Source organism: Erigeron canadensis, chromosome 2, assembly GCF_010389155.1.
Source record: "Erigeron canadensis isolate Cc75 chromosome 2, C_canadensis_v1, whole genome shotgun sequence".
Classification (NCBI taxonomy): Eukaryota; Viridiplantae; Streptophyta; class Magnoliopsida; order Asterales; family Asteraceae; genus Erigeron; species Erigeron canadensis.
In genome coordinates this window covers 16049667-16060689 of record NC_057762.1, presented here as the reverse complement: position 1 = coordinate 16060689, position 11023 = coordinate 16049667, and the positions used below count along the sequence as shown (strand labels likewise).

General features: G+C 34.7%; 1 protein-coding gene across 1 annotated transcript; it reads right to left on the bottom strand.

The window, feature by feature from the left end:
* Window positions 1–7804: 7804 nt before the first annotated feature.
* Window positions 7805–10819, bottom strand: LOC122587774. The gene is made up of 3 exons (XM_043759939.1): window positions 10592–10819; window positions 10212–10536; window positions 7805–7884 (listed from the first exon to the last, which is right to left on the bottom strand). The coding sequence occupies exons 1-3, from the start codon at window positions 10817–10819 to the stop codon at window positions 7805–7807; spliced, it is 633 nt and encodes a 210-aa protein (XP_043615874.1).
* Between the last annotated feature and the right edge of the window lie 204 nt (window positions 10820–11023).

Genomic DNA, 11023 nt, shown 5'->3' with positions numbered 1-11023 from the left:
ACACTTCTTTGGGTAACTGATCTCCTTGAGATTGGTTTTGCTCAAAAACTTCCAAATCATTGTGTTACTCTGCCCAAATTTTCAAAGTTTTCATACTTAGAAAAATTTTCACCCAAAATTGTTAAAACGATTTAAATTTAGATCGTTCTAACTTTTCTTTACAATTCCTTAAAACAATTTCTTTTAAAACATTTCAGTTTTTTCTCTCTTCTTTCTTCTTTCGTCTTTCTTCTTCATCACTTAGAAATTTTTTTTAAAAAGATTCTAAAACGATCTAATTTAGATCGTTCTACTTTCATTTTTCAAATACAGTAGAATGTTTTTTCAAAAATCTAAAACGATCTAAATTTCTAGCTTCATTTTTTAAATCAAATTTTTTTGTAATTCAATCATTTCAAATGACAACAATCAACATCAATTCAGACATTTCATCAAGAGAGGTACAAGTTTTTACTCAAACTGACTACTTGTCTCTTCAAACAACTGCTGATACTTTGACAATGCAAAATCTTACTTTGAAGACAAATTTGAACATAGCTAAACAAGAGTTTGATAAACTTAACGAAGCTTTTTCTCAACTCTCAATAGCTCATGATGCTCTCAAAGTTAACTATGACTCTTTGAAAGAAATGCATTTGTCAAGTAACAATTCTCATGTTGTTTCACCCAATGCACATCTAACCAATAAATGTCAAGTCCTTGAAAAGAATGTCCATTCACTCAAGCAAACCATTGAGACCTTACAGCTTGAGAAAACCAATGAATGGATAAGAGCAAATGCAAGACAAGCAGATGTTGAGTTTCTTACAAACAAAATGAAAGATATGAGACCAAATTGTGAAAAACATGAAAGACAGATTTCTGACTTAAACAGTTCTTGTTTTCTCAAAGGAGTTGAAATTGAAACTCTTCAAAAACAAGTTGAGGATTTGAAAGCAAACATTTTGTTCTACCAAGAGAAAATTTACAAAATAGAACAAAATCCTTTCTTAGATTTCACTGCTTATTAATAAATCAAAGATTGATAAATCAGAACTTCTTTTTGGTTTAGGTTGTTAGAATCCAGTGCACTTAGAAAAAATTCAAAAAGAAGATCTTGGTGCTTTGTATGATGAAAAATTTCTTCGCCTTGGCATGATTCAAGAATTCATCAGACCATCTGAGGATGATTTTGAGTCAGATGATGTTGAAAGACCAAAACCAACTCAAATAAACATTGATTATGTTGCTCTTAATGATACTTACAAGAAAACTCATAACATATCAATTTATGAGTTAGAAGAAATAGACAACATTTCAGTGAAACAAAATGAGTCTCAACAAGAGTCTTCAAAATCAATTTCTCACAGAGCTTATATTCCAACTACCATATTGGAAAAAGAAATTGAAAACCTAAAACAAAAAGTTGAGTCTCAACAAAAGGTCATTGAACATCTGAAAACTCAAGATTATTCCCCAAAGGTAAGTGAGACCATCCCTACCCATATGATGATTAATCATAATTCTGATGATTGTTCCACTCCATCCAATAGGAGTGAGAATTCTACAAAAGTACTGCAGGATGATAGCATCTCTTCTTAAGAAATTCAAGATATGACCACAACAATGCTATCATCATTTTCCAAGATTGAAGAAAAAATTCAAGCTTTGAAGACTAAACATATTGCTTCTGTCAAAAAGGTACTTTCTTTTGAAACCCCTGTGATAACACCTAATGACAAAAGTAAAGTGATTTTAGAGCATAAAATTGAGATTCTTGAAAATTTTAAGGCTAAAGCAAAAGCATTGATTGAAAAGATGACTACCAAAACTGGTTCTCAACCAAAAAGTCAATCAAAAATTAAAAAGGAGTTAAACAACTTTCTTTCAAAAAGCCTAAAGTTGAATCAAAGAAGGAATCTAAATCTAAGATTGCTCCAACTTCATTTTACTCACCCAAAAGTCAGCTTGCACCAACTGTCAAAGAAAAAAACACCATTAAGGTTCACGTTTCATCTGTTTCTAGAACCTCTGCTCTTAAAACTATCTCTAAAAATAGTTCAATATCCAAGATGTCAAAAACTAGTCAAATTTTCCTCACAAAAGAAACATCTAAGGGTATAACTATTTATAGGGATCAGTTGGTTGGTTCACTGTCAAAACTCCAAAGAAACAAAATCCCAAATCTTCAAACAATATCATGATCAATTTTTCTAACCCAAAAGGACCCATTCAAAAGTGGGTACCAAAAACAACATAATTGTTTTTGTAGGAAATAAAGGTCTGTGTTACGTATTTCCACTTTGGAAGATATTCAACACATGATCCTGGAATGACTTTCTAATCAAAGAAACCATCTCAAATAAGTGCTCATTTCCAATACGCTAACTTGCCTCTGCATGTTTTGTAAAAATCCTCTATCTTTCTAATTTCATTCATTATCTATCAAACATTGATGCTATGCTTACGTGCAATATGTTTTATATCACGCAATGTTTGAGGAGGAGAGAAAGGATAATTCATGAAGCAAAGGGGAGTTTGTGAATTTGCACTATTTGATTAGAAACCCATTGTTATTTTAGAAAAACAAAATAAAAAAAATAGAAAATTTAAAAAATTTACAAAAATATTTTTTTAATTTTTGTTTTGTTTGTTTATTCTAGTTTTAGAAATCTGATATATGAAAAAGCCTAATATCAATCAAGTCCATAACCGACCCAGCCTGAGCCAACCCATTTTTTTTCTTTCTTTCTTTCTTCTTAAGGAGGGAAAGACAATCTTTTTTCTTTTCTTATCTGTTCACGTATACCCGTAAACTCACTAACTCTCTCACAAAAAATCTTCATAAAACTTTTTGTTGCTGATCATCAAAAGAAGTTAAGGGTCTTGTTCCAAATCGTTTTGTGATCATTTCTTTCCAAAACATCATCAAATTTCAATCACATCCACAAGTACTATCTTGGTTTGAATGTAGATTTCTTTTTTCCAATTTTTCTTGAATTTCTCAATTCTGTTAGTACTTCTGTGTTAACTGTGTGAATTAGAAGCATGTTAAGGATATGTGTAAATGATTATTACATGTTTAAATGCTTTGTTTGATGTTTTTGAAAATTCAAAAACCCTTCCCCCCCTGTTCTTGAAAATAAACATGATCAGAGTGTGTTTAAATGGATTGATGCGTTTCTGTTCAGATATGTTGCGTGATGATATTGTTAGTTTGGCTAGGGATGAATGTTATGCCATGCTCAAATTGCAGTTTGATACATTGAATGTGAATATTGATGTATGTTTGGCTAACTGAAAAGTGTTTGGCAAAAATATTTTATTTTAGAGTTGTTTGATTCTAAAACGATCTAAATTTAGATCGTTTTGATTTCTAAACGACTTGGAAGTAAAAAAAGTTTACCATTCACCTTTTATGTTCATTTCATGTTATTTCTGTGATTAATCCCTTGAGACTGAGACAAAAACGATCTAATTGGATCGTTCTTGGGTCTGTACGCTGTGTGGTTTGATAATGAGTTTGGAAATTCAATTGATGGGTAACTGAATTCTTATGAATTTGGTTCGCTCAAATCTGATACTTTTTAGTGTAAGGAGAAATCATGAATTTGATTTCACCTTATATTTTTAAGTGTTGGAAAATCTTTAAAAGAGAAGTGAAGTGTTTCTCAAAATTTTTCCAAAACGATCTAATTTAGATCGTTTCATTTTTCTTCACTTCAAAAGTTTTTAACTAAACCTAAAACGATCTCTTTTAGATAGTTTCACCTTTTCTTTCCCATACTTAACATTTTTTTTCTCTCTCACATGAGAAACTTAAAACGATCTCTTTTAGATAGTTTTACTTTCTTTTTCCATACTTAAAACTTTCTCTCAAATAAAAGTTTAACACGATCTCTTTCAGATCGTTTCAACTTCAGTTTTCCATACTTCATTATTCTTTCTTTAAATCTTTCAAAACGATCTAAATTTAGATCGTTTCTTGATCTTCCCCCTCAGATTTTTATACTTAGAAAATTTTTTTCTTTCAACATTTTTATTTTATTTTTATTCTTGTGTGGAGTGACAAACTGTTTTGTATGATCATATAATTATCATATATTTTGGAATATGAGGAATCAAACGCCTTTCTGTACTTCCTTATTATTCTCAAATATATCATACTTATATGATTATATATTATTTTCAAAGTTATATACATATCAAAGTATATAAGAGTACAAAGAATTGATCGCCTTTGTGAACTTCTTTGTAAACTTATATATGGAAAATATGTATTTAACTATTCTGTGTTTATTTTCTCATAACAAATGATTTATAAAGGATACACTGAGTTGATCGCCTTTGTAAACCTCATTCTATCTTATATAAACTGTTTGTGTGAACCTTGTTATTTGCTATTCAAATATTATTTTTCTGTGTGTGTTAAAAGTTATTATGTCTTAAAACAGAAAATTATAAAAAATAATGGATCATCAAGAGGAGGTTAGACATGATGAAGAGATTGCCATTAATGAATCAATAGAAGAAATTCTTACAGCCGGAAATTCAATAAATATGAGAAATAATCGATATCTGAATGATCCTTTCAACGCTCCCGGCTTTCCAATAATTTCAGCAATCTTCCACAATCATCCTCTTACTCATGCTCTCACAGTAGATGTTGATCTTGCTGAATCATATTTATTTGACATGTGGAGATCCATTATCTTTGTGCAACCACATGATCCATCTTCATCAAGGACTAAACCAAAAGTCAAATCTCCAGAACTTCATAGACAAGGCTATTTTCAATTCGAACTTCATTCTGGAGAGAATACATATGACTTCGAATTCAATTTAGATGATTTCAGAAGATATTTAAGGCTACTAGAAGCAAACTCAAATGGGAGAAATGATTATGATGTATTTGAATCAAATGATGTGATGTTTGCTGCCTTGATATCACTTGGTTATGATGGTCCTTTGACAAAGACAACTGATTTTAAGCTGAAGAAGTTACCAAGAATTTGGTACTATGTGTTTTCTGTTCTCAGCAACTGTTTACATCCATGTACAAGAGGAATGGATAACTTGACCCAGACAATGTTGTACATATTCTATGTGTTTGTTTCCAATCAGCACTACGACATTGCTCAACTTCTTTGGGATCAGCTGATAGTAGCAGTAAATGGAAAATATCTGCTCCCAAGAAGTATATTCCTTTCATAAGATTTCTCTCAGCAATTGTCCGAAGTATAATCAGGAACAAGAAGCACATTCCAAGACTTCTTGAAACAGGGAAAGTTGTTACTCATCCATTCAAGTTTGTTAGAGACTCTGGTATCCCTAACTATTCTTATTTGATTCCATCATTTTTACTTGATATGGTTCACGATGCTGATGATGACAAGAAGGCATATCTGGACTAGATTAGAACCACTATGGGATCGGAAAGCCTCCCGGTTCCTACCCAAGTTGTGCATAGGTTGCCAAGTGAGGGGTCTAAGAGGAAAAGAAAAGAGAGTGAGGGTGAATCCAGTTCAGGTAAGCCAAAGAGTAAGAAACAAAGAGGTGAAATGTTTGTGATAAAGTTGAGTAAGAAAGTACATCAACAAAAGAAGAAGGGAAGTTCAAAGAAAAAGAAGTTGAAAAGAAAAACACCAGTTGAACCTTCTTCTCCAACATCTTCTGAGAATACTATCTCTGAGTCTGGGACTCAAAGACCTATTCGATCACCACCTCCTAAAACTTCAAATATCAGAAGATCACCATCACCAAAAACACCATCACCACAAAGACATTCTTCACCAATTCAAACAACTCCACTATCAGAAATTCTAACACCAGAACCCCCAGCAATGTCTCAATCACAATCAATACCAACTCAAATTCCTTCATCAACAATTTCTACACCTGTTTTCCTATCTCCTCCACCGACATACTTTCAAGGCCGCAGGAAGTCCATTCCTGTTAACATCAAAAAGAAAACATTCAAAAGATCTCGCTTTGAGTATGATCGTTTCTCCCGAGCTGAACAAGAAAATGTGGCTGATTCTGATATTGATTCATTTGATAATGAAGCCAATCAATTTGCTGATGATGTCATGGACATCCCGGAGGAACAAGGTGGAAATGAGGGAGGAGTTGAAAATGTTAGAGAGGATGAGAGGTCCGGGCTAGGTATAAGGCATAAAGAAAACGTTGGCCTTCCATTAGTCCAAACAACATATACTCGCCGGGTTCGACCTAGGATAGAAGACAAGAGCTCCCAACTCTTGCACGGTCAAACCTCCACTAGCTATTCGGAAGTCTCTCTACAGACTGACGTCTCATTTCTGCATAGGCAAAATCCACGTAATCCATCCCAGTCTCCTTCAGATTCTGTGGATGTTGAAGATAAAGAGACATCTGCCCCTCTCTTGACTTTCGATTCTGCACATTTGTCTAGTACCCCTAGGACACTTACACCGATTGTTATACCATCTGCACATCTAGGTGATGCTGCCGGAACAAACATAGAGAGCTCGGCTTTAGTGCCCTCTCAAGGATTGTTTGGAAGTCCTTCCATTGCTAACGTTATGCCAGCTTTGAACGAAGGCACCCGTGTAGCTGAATTGGCTCAGCGAGAGTTTGAACTCTCTCGAGCTCGAGCAGTTGCTGCGGCTATTCGTGCTTTGGGTTTATCGGTTGATCTAAGTGACACCAGTGTTATGTTTGTCCACTTTCCAAAGGATTCTGGTTGTGAAGCCGAATCATCAACTGTTGCTCAAACTCTTGAACCAACAGGAAATCCTGTGTCAGTCATGATGTCGTCAGGTCACTCAGTAGAACCACTTGGAACTACTTATGTGTCAGCTTCTGTTATTCCTGATACTCGAATTTCTGAATCTCCAGTTGTTGTAACTCTATATCCGATTGTTCGTAATCTTGTGACTCATTTGGTTGAAGGGATTGAACAAGAACAAGAAAGTGTCTTACGTGCTTCAAGATATACTATTACTGGAAAACTTCCAATGACTCAAACCAGTTCTTCACCACGCAGATTGCTTACTGGTGGTACACTTAGAATTTGCTCATCTGTTGTTACTCCAATCTCAACACCTACTACTCCTCATATTTCAACTGTTCCAATTGTTATTTCTTTGTCGTCTCAACCGATCATATCAACACCACCGATTACTCAATCTTCTCCAATTTCATCATCAACACCCCCAGAAATTCCAACTTTATCAACTCACCAATCATTTCCTGATCCTGATTCTCCTGATTCTTCTTCAAGTTCTTCATCTTCATCGGAATCTGATCTTAGTGATACTTATTTGAATGACTATACTGCTAATAGGCTTCATGAAAGTGGTATATCCACTGATACTCTCATAATGGCAGTACTTCGTCGACTAAGATCTGAAGAGCCTAATCTGAATCTACTGAAGAAAGTCATCTGTCAATCAATTCTTTCTTATCAACATTTCTTGGATACTGATACTGCTCATAAGGCTGAAACTGAAGCAATTCGAAAGAGATTAACTGAGCTTGAACAACAATGTCGACCGGCCACTATCTTAAGGAGTCGGGATGATCAAAATCCGGATGATCAACCCGAGGGGGAGAATAATGTTCAAGATAGTGGAAAAGGTCATAATACAACACAAGAAGCAAGTGTTGAAGAAGTAACAAAAGGAAATCAAGATCAAAGTCAAAGTGTGGATATTCCTTCATCATCTCAAGCTCATCAAGTTCATAATTCTGATTCAGATGATCTGCCTCCACTTGTTAAATATATCTCTCACTACTACTCAACTACATCAAGTTCTGATCAATCCAGTGATCCTGATCCGTTTCAACCAGAGAATAGGACTGATGATGACAGTGATTCTGATTCGGATGATTCTAATGATGCTCCACCAAGACCAGCTATGACTTAAGAACAATTTGAGAAAGATATATTTAAAGAGATTGTCTATGATCTAAGAGATACAAATAATCTTGACACTCCAAGAGAGCTTAGCATGGGTATTAGACATCCAAGAATCACTCGAGACAAAATCTGGCAAATCAATGAAGGGTAATTATATGAGAATTATGCACAAATGCTAGATCTAAATGTCAGACCTGAAGAATTAGTATGCAGGGCAAGATACATTGAAGAAAGAGCCTTCCTGATTTACTGCTCATCTGAGGAAAGACTCAACATGACCTTGAATAGGTTGAGAGCATTCTTTCTTTTCAGACATCAAAATCAAAGGGATGCATACTTAGAAATGATGAATGCTGAAAGCACAGTAAGAAGTGAAGAGTGGTATAATCAGTTCCAGAGTCAAATCACAAGTGCGTTGACATTGATTGCTCCTATCAAGTATCAGAACCAAAGACTTGTCCGATTTAGAGTTCAAAGAGCTGATGGTCACATCTACGCTATTCATGAAGAATCTTTCCAATACTTGCCAATCTCTGACATCCTCTTTCTCTACAGCCAGTATGCTCATTTGATTACAAAGACTCCAGATCAACTTCTTGCTTATGAAGCTCTGAAGAGTCACATTCAGGCTTTAATCAGATATTATGAGTTTAATGATTTCCAGATTGGTCTAGAAAGGAGAACAAGAAGAATTAATCTCACGAGACCAAATTAGAGAGCAGGAGGTTATGAGTTGGATTCTTATCAGATTGGAGATCTAATAGAAGAATTGGATGGATTTGTTTTCATCAACAGTTTCAGAGGAAAAATCTTTGTCCGTGCATCTGATTTTCCCAAGTATTCAGATGGCACTCTGAAATATTGTTTATTCTTCCTCAGAGCCATTCATGATAATCCTGATCCCAGTGAAAATGAAAACATCCAGATTCAAAGAGAAAGACACATAAGAAGGATCCAAGAGACAATTGACATGCGTCAAAGGGTTAGAGATCTTATTGCTGTCAGAACTATTAGACCAAGAGAAGGAATCATTCATACTGAGACAGGTTCATGGGTTCTTTGGAATCCAAGTCATGAACGAGGTCCTCATAATATTCCTCCAGTTAACTTTCAAGATAATATCAGATTGCCCGATGAACGTCCAGAAGGTGCTAACTGGCATTTCATTCCTAAGAGGTATTAGAATGACTCTTGGAATAGTTACAAGAAAAGAGCTTTTTGGAATTCTATGAAAGATAAGCCATCTACATCAAAAGCAGCTCAAGATTACAAGAAAAGAAAGAACAAGAAAAGACGAGTTGAGAAAAGAAGGAGGAGGAACAGGAGGAACAGATAAAAGACAACCAAGCACTAAGGAGGAGAATGTTAGAAATTCAAAATAGTGCTTAGTTGTATTTCCTTATCTTTGTTAATTTGTATATGTAATATAAGGTTGAGGGGGAGCTTATGTATTTACTTAGAGTATAAATACCCCTCAAGCCTTAACCTTCTGTAACTTTTAGTCACATATTGCTAAATATATTTCCAAGCTTTCCACACACATACCTCTGTCTCTCTCAATACACACACTAACACACACACACATCCACCATTGTTACTCACCTTACTTCCGCACCCGAACACGAACAATTTATGGAATATTACATGATTCAACAATCCTTGAAGATTTATACACACACACACTCATCATTCTCTGTTCACAAAGAACATTGAGAATCGACAAATGATTTAACATCAAGAAGTCCAAGACCAATACTGAATCAAGTTCTCCAAAGACAATGAAGAAAGCTTTGAAGACTTGTTTCAACTCACCAATTGCCTTCATCACCGGGCTCATCAAATTCATTCCTACAAGACAAAACAACACGTACTTCAGACCTTACAATATATCAATAAGGGGGAGAATGTTAGAAATCCAAAAGTAGTGATACATTGTAATCTAAGTTATGGACTTACTTGTTGATTAAGTCATGGGTTGATGATTTCTAAGGTTGAAGGGCTAATTGTGATTATTAGCATAGTTGCTTTGTTTAGACTATAAATAGCCCTCAATTCCTTAGAAATAAAAAGTTTTTGAACAACACTCAACACTTAAGACATTACACCTTAATAACACACTCTTGATCCAAATTCTCTCTCAAAAACACACACAAACACCTAGAACACACACACTAACCAAACGCCATTGTTGATGTGAATTCAAATGATAAAATCGTGTTGCTACAATCTCTTAACCATTGAACTTCCCAAAAAAAAGAAGAAGATCTCAACGATTCTAATCTCTTGTTGACAGCTTTAGGCATGCGAAATAAAGATAAAAAGTAATTACCTAAAGAGCCGAGAACCGCTTTATCTAAAGTAGTCCTGCCACCTATGGAAATGGGATTAGCCTTCCAACTCGAAAGCCGTTTTTTAAATTTTGTAATAATAGGCTCCCAAAAAGAAATCCGCTTGGAAGTACCACCCATGGGTATACCCAAATACTTAAATGGCAAGCTTTCAGATTTACACCCAATCAGACTAGCTAGATGACAAACTTCATCATGAGAAACACTGACACCAATAATCGACGACTTCTGGAAATTAATTTTGAGACCTGAAATAGCGTAAAAAACTCCGAGGGCATTGGAAGCAAGATTAAGATTGTTCTTCGACTATTCACCAACAACAATAATATCATCAGCATAAAAAAAGATGAGATAACGAAACCTGTTTGATCTTAGCACCACAAAGAAGACCATTTTTGACTAGATTGTCAAAAGCAACATGCAAACCTTCCATAGCAATGATAAAAAGAAAAGGTCCCATTGGATCACCTTGGCGTAATCTACGTTGAATATCAAATTCTTTAGTGGGGCTTTCATTGACTAAGACTGATGCTCTAGCAGAATTGAGGCAAGCCTTTATCCATGCAATCCGTTTCTTACCAAATCCCATATTTTCAAGAATGTAAAATAAGTAATTCCAAGACAACGAATCATAAGCTTTAACGAAATAAATCTTGAACAACATCAATTTTATTTTTTTTTACCTTTATACCAATCAATTACCTCATTAAGTAAAAGAGGGCCATCCAAAATTTGCCTACCTTTTATGAAAGCCATTTATTCAGGACTAATTATGGAATTAATGACCTTAGCA

Bases quoted from the DNA above. Each gene is read 5' to 3' on its own strand.
- LOC122587774 (XM_043759939.1), bottom strand. From the start codon at position 10,819: ATGGGATTTGGTAAGAAACGGATTGCATGGATAAAGGCTTGCCTCAAT. The intron at 10,537-10,591 runs GTTTCGTTATCT...GTTGGTGAATAG, and splicing joins GTGGTGCTAAGATCAAACAG to TCGAAGAACAATCTTAATCT. The intron at 7,885-10,211 runs GTAATTACTTTT...ATTGTTCTTAAG, and splicing joins AGCGGTTCTCGGCTCTTTAG to TCATAGCTGGTCTTGGTGGA.